General features: G+C 47.8%; 1 protein-coding gene across 3 annotated transcripts; it reads right to left on the bottom strand.

The window, feature by feature from the left end:
- Nucleotides 1-257: 257 nt before the first annotated feature.
- On the bottom strand, nt 258-14225 carry MIB2 (mindbomb E3 ubiquitin protein ligase 2). 3 transcript variants are annotated; one of them, XM_015816056.1, is made up of 19 exons: nt 14208-14225; nt 12900-13220; nt 12359-12530; nt 10255-10361; nt 9791-9985; nt 9309-9451; nt 8989-9096; nt 8309-8413; nt 7918-8080; nt 7580-7713; nt 6483-6631; nt 5780-5936; nt 5422-5576; nt 4354-4480; nt 3455-3682; nt 3020-3198; nt 1853-2040; nt 1250-1315; nt 258-499 (listed from the first exon to the last, which is right to left on the bottom strand). In XM_015816056.1, exons 2-19 carry the CDS (start codon nt 13144-13146, stop codon nt 258-260), a joined length of 2865 nt encoding a protein of 954 aa, XP_015671542.1. In that variant the 5' UTR covers nt 13147-13220; nt 14208-14225. The 3 variants fall into 3 exon arrangements, with proteins under 3 accessions (XP_015671542.1, XP_015671540.1, XP_015671541.1); XM_015816054.1 differs by lacking the exon at nt 14208-14225 and having other exon boundaries at nt 8989-9084; nt 12900-13163; XM_015816055.1 differs by lacking the exons at nt 9791-9985; nt 14208-14225 and having other exon boundaries at nt 12900-13163.
- Nucleotides 14226-18826: the final 4601 nt, after the last annotated feature.

The following is an 18826-nucleotide window of genomic DNA, read 5'->3' on the forward strand; positions in this document are numbered from 1 at the left end:
AGTGCAAGAATATTGCTTTTCCGTGGGACGGAAGGAAACATGCTCTTTTGGGAAGATTGCCCCTCTTTTTGACACTGGAGAAAGCGATGGAGGAAAAGCTTGTTATTCCACATCTCCCAGCCCAAGACTCTGGAGTCCGGATCGTCTTCTCTCCGGCCCGCTGCAGACTCTCCCAGCCGAAGCGGAATTCGAACCCAAAGGAGGGAGGGGCAGGATAGCGGGGTTTGGGAGGGGGGGGCAAAGCCAGAGCCGGCCCCTCAAACGAAAATCGGGATCCTCTCGCGGATGGCCTGTCGGCAGATGGGACAGACGTTCAAGGACACGCCGCACTCTTGGCAGGAGCCGTGTCCGCACTGGTAGATCACTTTGATCTGGCTGTCGATGCAAATGGGGCAGGTGATCCGCTCCTCCATCTGCCGATAGCGGCTCTGCAAATCCTCCATGAGCTTCTGTTGGTTGGTCACCTCGGGGCCCGACCCACCGTCCACTTCAGAGTTGTCTGTGGCGGGGAGAGGGGGAGGGGTGAGATGGGGAAGGCGGTGTGAGAAAGGAGACACACACACACACACACACACACAATCACACACACGCGGGATCCCCTTTCTAAGCATCTTTTCGTTCCATGTGCATTTCCCAGCTGGCAGGAAAATCCTGCTAAGATGTGAAATGTGTCGCTTGGGGCGAAGGGCAAAAATGCAGAAAATCATCCGGGGGGGGGGAGAGAAAAAAGAGACAAGCATCTAATCCCACCTGATTTATTTTACTTATAAATCCTGATTTGGGGGGAGCTTTTTGGGCCTCAACTGTGGTTTATCTCTCCTTTGTTTCTGGGACTCTGTATTCTGGGAAACCAACGTCTGGTCTGAAGCAACACTTAGACTCACATGCCAGTCCAAGCGACGGCTGGCTTGGCGTCGTTTGCAAACGGCGTGTACAACCTGACTAACGAGAACCTAAACGAAATGCCAGGGTAGCACTTGTGCGACAAAAAAAACAAACAAACTGGGGTTCGGGAAACATGGGAACAAGCAATTGTGGCTTATGTTAAAAAAAAGAAAAGCTAGCTGTGCCCTTAACGCTTCCAACTGACAAAAAAGGAAAACCAGTGGAGGAGGGCAAAGGAAAAGGAAGGGTCTGGATGCTGATTGTAACCGTGGGATGTTCCCAACTGCAGCCTCTACTCCACGCTGGTTGGCTGAAAGCAAAGGGGGGGCAACGCCTGCCAAGCTACTCAAGCCATCGTGCTCACCTTGTTTTAACTTTTTGGTAATCGTGACTTGGCATTTGATGCACTTCTTCATCCTTCTGGAGCATTCTGTTTGCAGGGAGAAATTGGGAGAGGGAAAAGGTGGGAAGAGAGACATTAGCGTGATGCGAGCTCCCCACAAACTCTCCTTCCTTGCTTTGGGGGGGAAAAAAAACAACAGATGTCAACGCTGCAAATACTGTATATTCTTGCTTTGACAATATGCAGAACTGTCTGGTATTTTTATAGTTAAACCAGGCAACAGGGAAAAAGGGAGGAGAATAAGGAAAGCCCGGGAAAAAGAAACAGGAACTAAATCACATCTTCCAAGTTGATTGGAAGAAGTGAACCATGACCCCAAAATAAGGGGGGGGGGGGGAAATGCTTAGAATGTATATGCCTAACGGAAGAGAATCCAGATCTAAGCATTTCCACCATGCCGTACTGACGTCTCTGTAACCTTAATAAATGCTTTTAGGGAAAAATATGCCTGAAAGTCCTTTTAAGTGTTTCGTTAATCAGACACACGACAACAAAAAACAAAACCCAACCACCACCAGGAGAAGTCAGAAACAGATGCTTCAGCTACGGGATACGGGGACATACCTTCACACACAATGCTGTGTTGACAGGGGAAGAAGAGGACCAGCAGCGCCAGTTCCGAGCAAACCAGGCACTCCGAGGGGGCCGCCACTTTTGGCACGCTGAGGTTCGTCATGGTGTTAGGGGTGGTGTGGACTCTCCTCAGGCTGCTGGTCGTGGTGGAGCTGTCCGAGGAGGATTCCTGCTGCTCTCTGCAGAAAGAGTCGTCCACGTTAAGGGGAGAGGGCAGCGTGGCCTCGTCGGGGGGTGGCTGCCCGTGAGCAGAATCGAACACCTTTGGGCAGCTCAGCCCCACTTCCTGCAGGAGAAAGGGCGCGAGGACCACCCAATTTTGAAAGGGAGCCTTGCCGGGGGATCCGGAAGGGGTGCAACCGCGGAGATTGCACCAATTATCTCAAATGTGCGGAAAATTGTCAAAGCTGATTCGGATTCTACCCTTACCTGCAATTGTCCTCTCAGAAATGGAAGGGGGGGGGAGTAAAATCCTTGTGTTGGGGGGAAGAGTTGAGAGGGGCCGAGGAATCAAGGGAGCCAGCTGGGCCCTGTGAAAGTTCCTTCGCTTCAGAGTCATGCTATGGGAACTCTTCAAGCGGCACAGACTGTTTTCCTTGGATTGGCGGACAATGGGCAGCGGCTGGCCTAAAGGGGAAATTCACCTAGGCCAGCGTTAGGCAACCTCGGCTCTTTTAGGACTCGTGGACTTCAACTCCCAGAATTCCTGAGCCAGCCACACTGAGGGGAAAGGGAGAGGTTTCCAAGCTGAGCCAGGCTGGCTCAGGAATTCTGGGAGTTGAAGTCCACGAGTCATGAAGGGGCCAAAGTTTCCCCCATGCTGGCTCAGGAATTCTGGGAGTTGAAGTCCACCAGTCATCAAAGAGCCCAGGTTGCCTACCCCTGGACTAGGCTGCTGACTGCGGGAACCTTTAAAATTGGCTTCGCTTCGTCTGCACCCGTATGGATCTGTCAGTAAGGTTATGCGCTCTCGGTAAACTTACATCCCAGGTGTGTCTTTTTCTGCCTATGCTCCGCAAATATTGCAGCCGGACCATTTCTGGGCTCAGAATGGACCCCTTATTTCTAGCCACAAAGAACATTCCAAGCCGGGGGGCCTTCCTGTCAGCTGCAAGGAGGACGAGGTCAAGAGCGGGAGACGCTGCGACTGACCCCCACCTGTATTTCTGGGAGAAGGTCTGGATGAGGTGCGCGATGCTCCCGTCCGAGACGAGGTCAAGCGGAGACTTGCCCCGGTGGTTGGCATAGTGGACGTCGGCCCCTTGCTGGGCCAGGTAGCAGGCCAGGGCGGTTCCCACGTTCAGCTGGGTGTTGCCGAGGAAACCGGAGGCCTGGAGCTGCGGGAGGAGGAAGACCGGAAGAAGAAGGGGTGTTAACAGAATCTGGGGCGGGAGAGCCGTGAAGAGGAAAGAAGGACTCGGAAAAGTGAGTACAGCCTAGAGACAGAACAAATAAATTCAGAATAACCCTGCCTCAGTTTCACTTCTTGAGCCGGCCTACCTCATAGGACTGTGTGTTATGGAGAAACGGATACTTGGCTAAAACTTTGAGTAGCATCAGTCAAAGTGGCCTCCGCCCAAGGCCCTCCCTCACCTTGGAGAACAGGCTGTCTTCCCGGCCCGGCTGTTCCTCAACCAGGACAGACACCAGATGCTCCCTCTCCAGGATAATGTGCATGGCGGTGTCGCCGTCCTCGTCTTCGGAGTTGACGTCGGCGCCTTCGCTCACCAGCAGCTGCACCATCTCCAGGTGGCCCTGGGTGACGGCCAGGTGCAGGGGCGCCTGGTTGCGGTTGTTCCTGAGGTTGACGTCGCAGCGGCCCTGGGGGAGGAGGGGAGGGTCAGCTGCCTTCAGCTCCACAAAGCGGCATCTTGAATCTGGGCAGGTTATTTTCCCTGAAAGGGCGACAGGCGGCTGACCCTCTTCTATGGTGGGACGGGCTAGGATGGGCTTTTAGGACGGGCAGTCTCAACTTAGGACCATTCCAACCATTTGAAATTACCAGGGTGTTGAAGAGACTGACGACCTCTGCCCAGTTACAGCCCCTCCCACCCCCGCGATCATGGGGTCAAAGTTCACACACTTGGCACTCCAAGGTCATAACTGACTGCTTATCCGCCACAAAATTCCAGGCTCGATTGTGGTCATAAGTCAAGGACTTCCTATGGTTTTTGTTTTTTCCCCAGGAAGATGGAAGAACCTTTCCTCCACTGATAAAAAGATTAGCCGAGCCAAAAAGCATCAATCTCGCCTCGCTGGCAATTTTGCCTCAAAAGGGAGTTGAGGTTAATGTTTCAGAAAGCTCCTCACCCCTCATTTAGAACCTAAGCAGAAGGTTGGGAGCCTGGTTGGGAGACCACTAGGAGATCCCAGGCTTCTGAACAGACTTTATAAATAGCATCCTCAGCTGGTTGGGCAGACGTCCTCCCCAACCAGCCGGGGGAAGTCCTCCCTGCGCCCCCGTCACCCCAACAATTTCTCCTCCCATTTACCTCTTTGATTAAAATCTCGGCCACCTCCTTGTGATTGTTGAGGGCAGCCAGATGCAGAGCCGTGAACCCGTCGTCCTTTTTGGCGTCCACCAGCTGCCGAGCCCTTGCGAGGATCTTCTTGATCGCTCTGGCCGGGGGGTGGGGGTGGGGAAGAGGACAGCAAAGGAAAAATAAAAAGAAAGACAGGGAAGAAAAGAAGAAGAAAATGTGCATTTAGGGTACGGATTGCCATAGAGAATATACATTTTGGGGGTCCCTCCTGGCATTAAAAAAAGGCGTATCTGGAGGTAGGAAACCCACCTAAACCTACAATGTAGGCATGAATGTAGATTTTTTGGGGGGGGAGGGGGGTTAAAAATCAGCTCAGCCATCCCCAGAAGTGATTTTGGCATCTGCTTCACCAATTCTGTAGGATCAGCCCCGCCCTGTGTCTCCCCGAAATCGTGAAATGATGCTGCCAGAATGTGAAAAGATTACAGGATCCAATCTGAGCCGATCACCGGGGACTAGAGGTTTAGTCTTCCGAGCTTTCGGATACATGCTGGTGCCCACCATCCTCAGGGAATTTCTCTCTCTCTCTCTCTCCACGTTCTGGTGAGAGGCAAGTTCCCTGAGGATGGTGGGCTCCGGCACAAATCCGACAGCTCGGAAGACTAGCCCTCCAATCCTGCTGACCGACTCAGATTGGATCCTGCAACATTATCCTGGGACACACAGGTAGATTCGCCTTCATTAGGGCCAAAAGATTGCTTGCCTTTAATTAGGGCGCCTTTAGAAAGGTTTACCTCCCATTCAAAAGACGCATGGAACTTTATTCGGACGGTGACCTCTTGAAGAAGCAGCACATTCCCCAAGCCAAACCCCCCCCCCCCTTTGGCCCTTCTATGCTCTTTGCATAATTCTCTTGGCAGGCCAAGTGATCTCTTCTCTGCCCTTTCAGGGGTTTGACGTGTTCGCCGGCATTTGTGTGTCAGGAATTTTTCCCCGGGACCTTAAAGCCTGCCTGCCTGCGCTAATGTCCTGGAAGTCAACTCCGATTATATCAGCCTTTACTCGTCTCTCGCTTACAGCTTGTTTCCTTTTAGGGCTGCGTGGTGCAACAGGTTGAACCCTTGTTGATTCTGGATGGTAAAATCAATGCCAGGGACCTCAGTGAGGGCTTCGATGATGCATTTGAAGTCGGCAGTGATGGCGTAGTGGAGGGGGGTCTCGCCCGAAGAACCCTGAAGGGACAAGCGAAGGCGTTGACACAGCCAAACAGTGGTGAATTCTCAATGTAGATTTTAAAAAATGCAACCTTCCACTCAAACAGAACCCAAAAGCTTAAAAAAAAAAATGGGAGGGATGGGAGACCACTCAGAGAGGCTCGAGGGTTTCGGAGCTGCGATCCCCAAAGAGAGAGAGAGAGAGAGAGAGAGAGACTCACCAGCAAATTAACATCGCAGTTGTTTTCGCACAAGGCCTTCACCACCTCCGTGAAGCCGTTGTTGACCGCGACGTACAAGGCCGTGCACCTGGCGGTGTTCAGAAGATTCGGGTTGGCGCCTTTGCTGACCAAGAGCCGGGCGATGTCCGCTTGATTCCTGGGTCGCAGAAAAGCGTAAGTGGCAAAGACACGAGGGAGGGGAGGAGAAACGAACTAGGAATAAAATCCTTCTCCTGCTACGCTCATTTCTTCGGGTTTTATTTTTTTAAAGGCTGGAAATGGAGAATGCTAAGCCATCTTCATCGTCTTCCTCCCGCTTCGCCATCGCCCCAACTCCATTGAGTGAGAAATAGGGGCCCCCGAAGGGCAGCCGCTTTGGACCCCCCCCTTCCGCTGTTATCTAGCAGGCAACCGTCCCATTATGTTCCTGGAAGAGCCTCCATCCTAACTGGCTAAGGTCAGAAGGATAACCCTGGCTTTTTTGGACATTGGCTTTTTTTTCTCCTCATCCCTCCCCATCCCTTCTTCCTTGTATGTCGTGCCTTCTGAATGGAAACAACAATTATTTATGTTTTATTTGGAAGCCTCGCTTTTAAAGAGCAGCTATTTCTTTTGGAAGAAAGTCTTTCCCACGCCCCTCCTCACCGTCATGCTCCCTGCAAGGGGAGCCCTGCCCCCATAGCTCTCAGCAAGGACCACTTACCCGAAGGCTGCGTAATGAAGGGCTGTGTCCCCTTCTTCATCCCACAGGTCGACATTTGCGTGAGCTTGCAGCAGGAGCATGGCCACTTCCATCTGCCCCACGTACGACGCCACCTGCAAGGCGGTCCTGCCCTGGTTCTGCACATCCACCTGGGGGAGAGATTTAGCATCTGTCGCAGGATTGGCCAGCTGATAAACTCTCAAGGCCAACTCCGGCTTGTTTAACAGGACACCTGCCATTGGCTCCCCTCCATCCAGCTAATTCTGGATTAAATGCATTATTATTCAATCTCAAATGTATTATTCCTGGCTCGGGACGTTCTGGATCTGGACTGCGTCAGAGCCACACTGAACCACGACAATTTGTGGCAGAGACTAAAAAAAGGCACGCAATCTATTTTTGTTTGTTTATTTACATTTATCCCACTTTTGTTATTTTTATAAATGAATCAAGCAGCAAGCATAACTAGTACTCCTCCTATTTTCCACACAACAACCCTTTGAGGTGGGGGCTGGGGCTGAGAGGAAGTGACTGGCCCAAATTCACCCTGTCAGCTTTCATGCCAATGGGGGGATTAGAACTCACAAATGCCTGGTGATTGGCCCAAAGTCACCCAGTCAGCTTCCATGCCTAAGGCAGGACTAGAACTCACCATCTCTTGGTTTTCTATCCTGGTGCTTTAACCAGTGGATCAAGAACACGAAAGAGGTGATTAATTTAGTGGTTCTTAAACTGTTTGACCCCCTTTTCCTGGGCTCAAATAAGGCCCTTATCCCAGCAAAAAAGAAAACCTGGTTGTTTTACGTAGATTTTAGCAACGGGAGTCCCAGTCTGGATTCACAAAAAAGCAGGATCTGTGCTTCCCCACCTTCACCCCCCGTTTAAGAACCACTGATTTAAAGTATTTCCACATGGTTCCTCTTACATGGATTTCTCTCTCCAGAGAGACTAGTCTGCCTCCTGCACGGAGATCATTTTTTAATAAGCTTCGATAACATTTTGGCTTGCTCTTGGGGTGGGCCAGCGCAGGCGAGGGGGTGTTGTTTCCCCAATTCATCTGGATCTGACCCAGAGAACGTTCCTCAGAAGCTACCTGCCTTGTCAGGATATTTCTGAATCAAGTCCCGAACTTTGCCGATGTTTCCGTGAGCTGCCTCAACCACCAGGCGGCCTGGGCTGTCGGCCTCGATTTTTTGGGAGAGTAACCGTCCCACCACGGAAACCAAGGAACCTATGAGAAGGAACCAAAAAAAAATACAAATATCACCAGCCAGTTGAGAAGGCCAGCCTAACCTCTTCATCATTTCCTGGGCAATTTTGATTGAAAAGCTTCTGAAAATGTTCGGGGCTGCACCTCAGCTAATTTCCGATGTAGCAAATATTACAGAAAGGCACCCTCTTTTTGCAAAGAATCGGGGTAAAAGCTCTCCCTCACTTTTCGACTCCCGGGTGTCCTGAGTGGTCATAAGGTTTGCGTCTTCCTCTCTTTGATAGGCTGTCAAGCAGGCTGGGTTGAAGGTCCAGGACTGGCCAGCAAAGGACACTCGCAAATCTCCATCCCCAAAGATTTTGATCACCTTACCGATGTGGCCCAGGATCTGCAAACCGGAAGGAGAAACAAGTTCGCGTGGTCTCTTGCACCCGGCCAAAACGAACAGGGAGTGAACAAAATGCCCTGGACCAGATCATTTGTATCCTGGCCTCTCCTGTCAGCCCCTTGATTCGGTGGAAAAAGTGTTGAGGACATGGTTGAGGTGGTTTTAAATTTAGATCGAAGCAAGGAAAGAAAGAAAAAAAAGGGGGGGTGTTAAGGGAAGGGAGCTCACCGCTGTCATCTCGTCCGTCCATTCTCCGTGACCGGCTTGCAGCTGTTTCACTGTCTCCATGTCGTCGATCACCCTCACGACATCGTCAACCCAGAAGGTGTTAAGCTACAAGGGAGAAGAAAAAGGCAATTTTTCTACGTTTTCTGGCTTGGGACTTGGGTCACGTCAGAGGAAATCGGGAGATGATGATGATTATTTTCTTAAACAGATGAATTCTCCAACAGGGGGCATTCTCCAATGAGATTTCCTGATGGTCTTCCTTCCCAGTGCTAAACACCCATCCTGCCTTAGTATTTTGAGATCGACAAAGAAAGGTTAGGAATTAATTCCTGGCTGGGTTATGTTTTAGTAGCTGTGATACTGAAGAAATCTTGATCACGTGACCCTGGGGATGCTGCAACGGTCATAAGTGTGAAAACCAGTCGTACGTCCCTTTCTTTCCAGTGCTGTTGTAACTTTAAATGGTCACTAAATGAGGCCTACCTGTAACATCTATTCAACTCTGCGTAAAGACCAGTGGGTTCTTTAACTTGAGTCATGGTTATAGTGGGAAGGACTGGATACTCTTTTGTAGGGATATCCAATATAATTCATCCCTCTGGAAAAACTCTCCTTTTCTCCTGCGTCAGCCCACAATCCGAGTTCTAGAATAATTTGCCCAGGGAATGAACTTGACCCACCTTGGTCAGCGCTCCGGGATGAAACGTCCAACGAGTGTCGTTGTTGAACTGGACCCTCACGTCTCCTCGATCTGTGATCCTGTGCACTGTTCCTGTCTGGCCAATGAACTTTGGGAAGGAAGCAAAGAGAGGAAAGAAGCATGTGGCGAGGAAGAGGAAAACTGAAGAAGCAAGAAAAAAAAAAACCCCAACACCCCATCATCCTTGCTGCTCTAGAGCGGGCCGGTCATTTGGCATTGTCCTCTAAAAGTGACCGGCCAAACATCTGTAGGAGATCCTGGCCTCTTCCAACCAAAGGGTGGACATTTGCACAAGCTTACCTCGGCCATTTTGGGGTTCCAGCCTCCGTGGCCCTCCTGCATCTCTCTCAAAATGTCAATGTCAAGCAGGCATTTCACCTTGTCCCCGTGCTGGAATGGGTGCCCCTCCGTGCTCTCCTTTTTCTGCAGCTCGGCTGGCTTGCCTGGAGAAAAGACCAGAGAGGGGAAGATTTTAAAAAAGAAGAAGAAGACAAAAATGTCCGACCTAATCCGAAGGTATTTAAGGCAGGGCTGCCCAATCTGGGCAACTTTTAAGACTTGTGTTAGGTGTAAATTACAGTCTGCCCGTGACAGCCGCCTCTTCACTTGGGAAGGGACTGGGTAACAACCCCCAGGATTCCCAGCAAGGCCCAGCTGATGATTATGGAAGCTGTAGTCCACTAGAGGGGGGCCAGAATTCTCAGCAAGGTCCAGCTGTTTATGAGGAGGGGGCAGAGATTAAGGATAGCTATAATTATTTTTTTTGAACGGCCCACACGTACCTAATTTAGGAAGATGCTCCTTGTAATAAAACCCCCCAGATGCTTCTGTGATACATTTTAGGTCCACTTTCCCTTTGTGACCGACTCGGTAGACGTTGGTAGTACCATCGGCCCAGGTGACACTGGCCACGCTCCGCCCCGTCTCCACATCCCAACCACGGATATCCACCACACGGCCGATTTTGCCATCACCACCTGTAGACAAGAGAATTGCTCAGTATTCCAGCTGCAGAAACATTATTCTACCTTCATTTAAGGAACCGGCATTTTAGCACACGAGTTTTATATTTCAGCATGCATTCAACCAAAAGCCAGAAGAGCGTGGGCTGAAAAATACGTTCCTTTCCAGAATTTCCTGGATGACATGCATAACTACGCATCAATATTCATGCTGTCGATATGTTAAGAGGGGTTTTCTGGCATTCCTGAAACTCATCAATTCCCCGAAGGAAGTCAGTCCTTACCATCTTGATTTCCCCATTCCCAGTCAGGTCCCCGGACGACTTTTGCATCTTGAAATATCCCCTTTAAAGCAACGCGTGTCAAATTCTGTCGTGGGCTTACAGCGACTCTGGAAGGAAAAGCATAAAACCTCATTTCTTCGTCTGTCGCGTGGATAGGGAGACGCTTACCTCTGAAGCTAAAATGATTCAGGGTCCTTAAATAAGGCTACTTATTCCACCTCTAGCAAGCTCAATCAACCCTAGAATTGTGTCAGCGAGATTGGAGCATAAAAAAATGTAATGTAAAAATGGTGCGGTCAACAGGTAGAGACAAAATGGTTGCTCACAGAGCTACTTTCTTATTGCAACAATTCATTTGGGGAAAGTTTATCACCTGAAAAGTTAGGAAGGAAAGGGAGGGAGGGAGGTGTTGTGGCTCCGTCTTGTGAGCCCCTCTTATCGGAGGAAGAAGGCTCCAAACATGAAGGAGAGGAGATGGCCAGGCCTCCCTCTCCAGGACCCTCCTGTTTGGCAATGCCTCAGGTGTCTCCCGACGGAGAAGAGATTGACCAGGAGCCAGGTGTTTCTGAGATTGGCCAGGAGCCAGGTGTTTCTGAGATTGGCCAGGAGCCAGGTGTTTCGGATAGTGAGGAAGATACGTTGTGGCTGGATCCACGCCAGCGTAGGAGCGACAAGCGTGCGCAGCAGAAAAGGAGACGTGCCAGAGATTAAGCTGAGTCACTGGACCACACCCCACAGGCTATAAAAGGGAGGTGGTGGCCATTTGGACTCTGTGACGGACAAAGCTAAATCTCTGGTGAAGTAGTTTACTGTGGACTTAATTTCTAATTGTGTGTATTGTTTTTTGTTCTCTGAGTAAAAGTCTTGGCAGGCAGCTACAGAGCTGCTGCCAAGTTTCTTATCTGTAGTGTGGAGTGTGGAGAAGTTATTTAACCCTCGGCTGGCTGTTTGGGTGTGTGTGTCAGACGGGACAGAACAGGAGGAGAAAGTTTTGCATACAGTTTTTACCTACTAATATACAGACATCAATGCCAATTTAGTGAAAAATTGAGGAGCAGAATTTAAAGACCAAGCAAGACACACACATAATTTTAATAAATATCAACTATAATAAAAAAAATAATATATTATGCACACTCACAAATATATGTGCGGATATGTGTGCAGTAAAATGAGGAGCTCTTAATAAAAAGGGTGATTAAAGGCCTCTTTTAATCAGCGGCAGCCGTGATGGATCTTGTGGCCTTGCTGGACTTGGGAAGGAAGGACCTGGAATCGGATTAAAAACTGACAGGCGTTTAGCTCAAGCTGCCAAACTGGCCTTGCCTCTCGGCCTTTGTGGGTCGATGGGGAGAAGGGTTCGGATCCAGGTGGAAAAAGGAACGATGTTTGCTTCTAGGGTCAGTGTTTTTCCACCTTGGCAGCTTTAAGATGAGCAGACTTCAAACTCATGAAGCATGGCTGGCTGGGGAATTCTGGGAGTTGGAAGACCACACATCTTAAAGTTGCCCAGGTGGAGAAACACGGTTCTAGCGTTAAACAAAACTGCAAAGTTATCCGAAGGCTGCATGTACCTGGTTTTGTGGACGAAACGGATGGCACCGTTTAATGAAAACTAAAAATAGCTAACAAAAATGGTCCTCTTCATTTGTTATTTAATGCTTTTTTTTTTCTCCTTTCTGTCACTTCATAATTTGCTAGTCTTTTAGAGGGTTATAGAGGCCACTCTTACTATGGGATGGGGGTGGGGGGAGTGAGATGCCTCAGGAATAAATGGACAGTATGTTCAAATTTGGTTATCAACTAGAAGAAGAGGGGAAAAAACAGAGCTCCAAGGAAAACCTCCAGGCATGTCCAGCTCTAACCACCAGGAAGAAATCTAATCCGACGGAGCAACTGAGACCTCTTGTAACTGGGCCCCCCATGAGGACTAGCAACTTACCAACGAAAAGTTTGAAATGCTAAGGAATTCCAAGGTCAGTGCAGGTTCCTCCCTAAGAAATTACTGGTCACGTTTTACATTTATCACCAACGCTAAGAGGGAGGGAGTGGTTCTCTCCACAGAGGCCACTCTGGGTGAGGGTGGGCGACCGAGCGGACTTACGGCTGCGAGTGGGCGGTTTCGTAGCGCTCGAAGGCATGGGAGAGGTCGTGCTTGTTGCTCATGTAGCAGTGCAGGCACAAGTCGTAATCGAAGCAGACTTTGCACTTCCATCGCGTTCCGCGAATGCCGTGTTTCTTGCAACAGTCGCAGATGATGTTAGGGTGGCGGACCCCTAGGGGGAGAGTCCAAACATACTTTGGGTTACAACGATGTCCAGAGCAGAAAGATACCTGGGTGGGGAGGGTTTTTTTTTAAAAAAAGGGGGATAATTTGCAATCGTTCAGACCACGCTTGCAATAATAGGATTGTTTGGACTACAGTCCCCATAAGCCCCCCAGAGCAAGAATTGCTGGGACTTGCAGTCCGCCCACAGGTGACGCTTTGCAAACTAACCCCGGAAGAAGAGAGGGAACTGAATCCTAGTTTTCTTCCCACAGGGAGCTCGCCGTTCAGTGCCCAGGATTTACAGAAAGAGCCAAGGAACCTCCCCATGTAATTCATAATTTGGGCTTGAAGCAGGTGGGAGGGGGGAAAAAAGTACCTATCTGTGCATTATCATACAGCAGAAGATCATATGCTCCCTGGAAGCCGGTCCGGTAATTGGTGCGAGTCCCGTGATCCCACTGGACCACCACGGTTTTATCGGGGGTTGCTGGGCTGCCTTGTCGGCCAATCTCCACCACGGTCCCCAGGTTGCCCTCGCCGTTGTCCTGGTTTCCCCACCTCCAGTCGGCCCCACGGACCACTCGCATGCCGATCTGCATGCTGGCGTAGGGGTCCGAGTCCATCGCTGAGCTGGGGACCCTCAGCTTGGCCACTGGCAGGCGGCTGGACTTTGTAGAGAAGAAAACATGGACGATACCTAGATAATTTTAAAAAAAAATAAAAATAAAATTATCATCTCTTCTTTGCTGCAGAGAGGCAAAGCATCCTTTATTTTAGCCTCACAATAACCCTGCAGAGTAGACCAGGCTGAGAGGGTGATTAAATCTGACTGAAGCTGAAGCTGAATCCAGATCTCTCCGGCCCAATTAGAACGACAATGCCATTCTGTGGTTCTCGGAAACGACATTTCACTTAAACCAAGGATTGTTCAATAAGGTTGAAAATGAAGATTGGTGATAAATAAAATTGGAAGGGGCTACGAAGGCCATCTAGTCCTATCCACTCTGTTCAGGGCAAGGAGCTAAATTAAGGTGTCACCCAGTGAACATATTGGTCAACGCTACTCCAACTCATCCAGGAATCACAGCGTCAAGCCTGGCTTGATGGTGGCTTATATTCTGGTTTGGGTAAAACATTTGCAAACAACGAATGAATTCTAGTTTCACATAACCGGTAACGTTTGGGCTTTGCCAGAAAAAGATTCCCATCCTAACGTGAAGCCTCACAGCCTTGCAGGCCTGCCTATCCACTCTGATGCTTCAAAAGGAGGGGAAAAAAGTGAAAAGTTATTTTAGCTTCAACTTCCCCCATTTTTTTCCCCGTTTATTTTTAACCTGGCCTAAAATTAGACTGGGTCCTAAAATTATCCCAACCAGGAGGGCACCTTGCCTCTTCCGCATTACACCAAGTGTTAAAAATAACTCAGGATAAGTAGCTGCTCCACACCCCCGCTCGGTCACATTTCAGAAAGTCACAGGTAGGCTGGGCTGAATGCCTTCAGCAGGTTTTCTTCTGAAATGCAACAGCTGGAGTCATAAATTTAAAACAACGGGTGGCTACCTTATAAATCCTACCTGGTTTTGGTAAAAATAGACGAGAGAAGGTCACACTGTTTGATTTCAAAAGGAAACCAAACAAAAAACAAAAAAAAACAACAACCCCCAAACCCTCAAGAATGTCTTACAATTTTCCTTGAAGCAGGATCCACCTTCTGGCTTCGGCAGGCAGGCAGTCTGAAATCAAGAGTCAAAGATGTTTTTCTACCGCAGCATGTAAAAAGAGCATTTGAAAAACAAAATATCTGGGATGTATTAGGCAAAATAAGACCCATGTAGCCAAGCAGAATTGATTTCATCAATTCTGTGGGAATTGCCCAATTCTGTGGGCAAATTGTGGGACTTCTCTGCCCTGTGGGTTAAGGTGAATCCCCAATCAGCAGTAATGAGATACACTATCTGCCACTGCATGTCAGTTATACGTGGTTGACACTGCATGTCAATGACACCCCGACAGCAAAGTAAAACTGCGGAGAGGAGCAAGAAGAAGATACAGAATGGATTGTCCAAAAAGGGAGGGAGTAAATGTCTCAGGCTACTACAGGTGGTGCTCAGCTTAGCCCCACATTTCTGTTCCTAAGTGAGACCTTGATAGGGTTTTGTCCCATTTTACGACCTTTCCTGCCACAGTTGTTAACTGGATCACCGCAGAGGTTAAGTTAGTCACACGGTTATTAAGTGAATCTGGCTTCCCCCGTTGACTTTGGTTGTTAGAAAGTCACAAAAGGAGACCACGCGACCCTGGGACACTGCAACACCATCACAAATACACGCCAGTTGCCAAGGGTCCAAATTTTGATCATATGACCACATGGTCGTTAATTGGGAAAAACAGACCTAGGTCCCTTTGTTTCATCAAGACCGGCTCTCGTGCTTCAGCAATTTTATTTATTTTTCTTTATTTGAAGGGTTTGTACGGATTAAATAACTGAGCGGCTCACCACATGGCGGATTCTACACTCAGCAAGGGGTGGGACTGGATGACCTCTAGGATCCTTTCCAGCTGTGAGATTCCAGCTGGCCTGTTAGGATTTCCACAGAGGAAAGGAAATCACAGCTCAGCCACTTCTTGGGCTGTATTGAATGCTGCCCCTTCCTTTCACACTTGTTCCTTGCCTGTGCAGTTGCAACGGCAATTAGGCATGATCTCCAACTGGCTTTAATCAAGGTTTAAGACAAACTGAGAAAGCCTCCCCCTGAGGGTTTTAAGCCAACTGTGGGAAACATAAACTTTCTTTCTTCCCAGAAAGGGAAAGAGGGGGAATGGAAAATTCTTAGAAAGCCGCGTTTTTTACAGAAGATATCTCTGTGTGTGTCATATTCGTACTGCTATATTCATGTACCGGCGATAAAAAAAACCGAGTGCGCAGATCTGCTTTGCAGATTACCGTCTGCTTTAAAAGATCGAGAGGGAGGTTTTTAACACTAGGAAGCTTTTTAAACTGAGAAAACCATTAAAACCCAAGCCTTAACAGGGATTAAAACTGGCAGGAGTTAACATTAAAACCCGCAAGAGATTAATCCAGTTCCTCCTTATCGTGCAAAGTAAGACATAAGCAGCTGGGATGGAACAAATTTTGTAAAGGAAGGGGCAGAGTGATGTGGGAAAATATTGTTGGTTTGTGATGCAGGAAGGAAACTTTTTTAAAAAAAAAAAAACAACACCCAATTTTCAGATGTATAATAGCACAGAACCTAAAAAAAGCAAGCTGAAAGTTCCCACACATTTATTATCTGTTCCGGAAGTGAAATGTCGGTGAAGAAGGAACAGAATCAATTCGGCCTACCGCTGTATTACAAACTGGTTGGCATTTCCAGGAAAAAAATCCTCTGGGTTTTCCCCTTTACTATTCTGTATAGCTTCATGGTACAGTACATTTTCTCAAAAACATGAAGTATTATGTGTGTGTATACACACCATACTGCTTTCCATAAATACTGGAAAATGTATTCAGTCATTCTTTACATTTTCAGCATTACCCAGAAGCTTCTAAGCATATCCTCACAACAAGAAGGACTAGAAACATGATTCTCTAAAACGTTGAGAGAGAAAAAAACCCATCTGGTTTTCTTCCTGCCACCCACGGGTTTTCAACACAATTAAGACATCGCTACCCAGAAACAAACTTATCAGAAATTACCTCTTTAAGACGGAGCTTGCAATCTTTTGCTGATGACGGCCTGTTGCAGATTTCCGGTCAAATCTTCAGTTCACACATCCCCCTAAAAGATGGGGAAAGAGAGGTTCAACAGAACAATCTTGTGCTTGGAGATGATAGCAGTCTTCCAATATCTCAGGGGCTGCCCCAAAGAAGAGGAAGTCAAGCTATTTTCTAAAGCGCCTGAAGGCAGGACAAGAAGCAATGGGTGGAAAGTAATCAAAGAGAGAAGCCACCTTAGAACTAAGGAGAAATTTTCTGACAGAACAATTAACCAGTGGAACTCCTTGCCTCCAGAAGCGGTGAATGCTCCAACACTGGAAGTTTTTAAGAAGAGACTGGACAGCCATTTGTCCGAAATGGTATAGGGTTTCCTGCCTGAGCAGGGGGTTGGACTCGATGACCTCCAAGGTCCCTTCCAACATTATTATTATTATTATTATTATTATTATTATTATTATTATTTATTATTATTATTATTATTATTATTATTATTATTATTATTATTATTATTATTATTATTATTATTATTATTATTATCATTATCATTATTAATAATAATTATTATTATTAGCAACATTTTTGAAAGTTCCCGCATTTCGAAACAAGAGGAAAACGGTACTTCTTTAGCAAAACAAAAAATAAAATAAAAAAATCTGCAGTTTCAAAGTCAGAAACCATAAAAGCAAATCAAAACCTAGATGCCATTTGGATTTTACCGGGCCGATGCCCATAAAGAGGGGAATGAGGGGGGTCTATCAAGGTCAAGCAGAGACTCATCCAGAGATGCGCCCTCCCAGTCTCAGAACACAGACAGCCCTCGACGTACGACCGCTGAGCCCAGCATTTCCGTTCCTAGGCAAGATCATTGAGTTTGGCCCCACTTTACGGCCTTTTTTTGCCACAGTTGTTAAGTGGATCGCCGCAATTGTACAGTTAACAGACACAGTTGTTAAGTGAATCCGGCTTTGCCCCGTTGACTTTGCTTGTCAGAAGGTGGCAAAAGGGGATCACCTGCCCCCCCCGGGACACTGCGACCGATGGAAAAACCGCCATCGGTCACTTTTTTTTAGTGCCATCGTAACTTCGTACGGTCACTAAACGAAATGCTGTTAGTCGAGGACCACCGCTATTCTTTTGAACCACCAGCGCGCTTTTTTTAAAAAAATCAATCAATGCAGCAGGGAACTCCACCCCTCCTCCTTTAGCTCCACCCTTCTGCCTTTGTCCCCACCCTTCTTTGTCTAGCTCCTCCCCTCCTCCTTTAGCTCCTCCCTTTTGCCTTTGTCCCGCCCCCTCTTCATCTAGCTCCTCCCCTCCTACATCAGCTCATCCAAGCTACAGCCATGTCTTCAAAGGAAGCCCCAGAAACTATACTATCCATGCGGTGAGGGTGTTTTCTGCACCACATAACAATTCTGGCTTTTTTTTAAACCATTTTTCTTTGGACTGGAGAAACTGACCCACCTATTCGGCGTGGCATGGTGTTATTTGGGAGCAACACATTGAAAGTAGCAGTTTTTACGGCAGGTTACACCGAGTTGGGTTTTTAGCCCCTGTTGTATTTTGCTTTATCTGTTGCAAGTAGCGTGTATTTTTATTTATGGCTGAAATGCATCTGTTCAGCAACTTACCTCTGCATCCGTTCTGAACCTGAACTCTCATTGCTTTTTTCAGTTATTGTTGTCTGATCATGTTAACGTTTTCATGAAATGTTGTAGTCTGTTCGCTCATGCCGGTGTGTAAAGCATTTCAAAAGGAGCCAAGCCCCACAACGTAAGAATGGCGAGTTGGCAGCAGTTCCTACAGAGCAGTGGCAATCTTAACAGGTTGACCAATTGGGCAAAAATAAGAGATTTTGCAGGGGTCTTCCTGCATGTTTTGGTGCTTCTAATTGTGTCAGGCCTCTGCAAGGGACCAACCATGGTTGGGAAACTGAGCAGGGTTGGGCATGACTAGTTTTCGGAGAGGAGACCACAAGGAAATCCAGAGATTGGAGGCTAGGCCGTGGAGTCCAGCTCTGCCCAAAGGGGATTTTTTTTAACTCTGCTGTCCCCCATCAGAGGACGAAGTATTCCTTTGGGAAGATAAGTCATCTTTAGCTTCAACAATTTGTTTCAAGCAAAAGAGATTGCCGAGACGGAACTTGCTCACACATCAATTACTGAGGCTGCAATTTAAGCTGACAACGTTGCAAGCAATCAAATCAAATCTCTTGTGGTTTTACTTTTAGATGGAATAACAACTCTGCTCCTCTCTGTCATACATTTTTAATCTCTTTCTCTCTCTCTCGGCGGCGTTCAGGAGAGGCAATTTAGAAAGCTCGTCAAAACTTAAGAAACCCAGAAAACACCATCTCTGTCCTGCTTACATGTTGAGGTTGAGCCCTTGAGGATATGCCAATATCTGTAACTTTTCCCTATATTGGTGCAATGTCAAGCTCATTGATACAATGATAAGACTACTATAGAGCATATCAGCTTATATTGTAGTAAAAAATAAGCATTTTGGTCCAAAATCTGCTTCTTGCAGCTTAAAAACAAGGAATTATACACACACATACACGTGTTTTCATGCGGCTGTGAAGA

This window comes from Protobothrops mucrosquamatus, unplaced genomic scaffold, assembly GCF_001527695.2.
Source record: "Protobothrops mucrosquamatus isolate PMUCROS unplaced genomic scaffold, P.Mucros_1.0 scaffold397, whole genome shotgun sequence".
Lineage (NCBI taxonomy): Eukaryota > Metazoa > Chordata > Lepidosauria > Squamata > Viperidae > Protobothrops > Protobothrops mucrosquamatus.

What these genes read in the sequence shown, in the direction of transcription:
- MIB2 (XM_015816056.1), bottom strand. Translation starts at nt 13,146, where the DNA reads ATGGACTCGGACCCCTACGCCAGCATGCAGATCGGCATGCGAGTGGTC. An exon ending in GAAACCGCCCACTCGCAGCC is followed by an intron (nt 10,362 to 12,358) that starts GTAAGTCCGCTC and finishes TTTTCCTTCCAG; the next exon opens with AGTCGCTGTAAGCCCACGAC. An exon ending in ACTGCGATGTTAATTTGCTG is followed by an intron (nt 5,577 to 5,779) that starts GTGAGTCTCTCT and finishes TTGTCCCTTCAG; the next exon opens with GGTTCTTCGGGCGAGACCCC.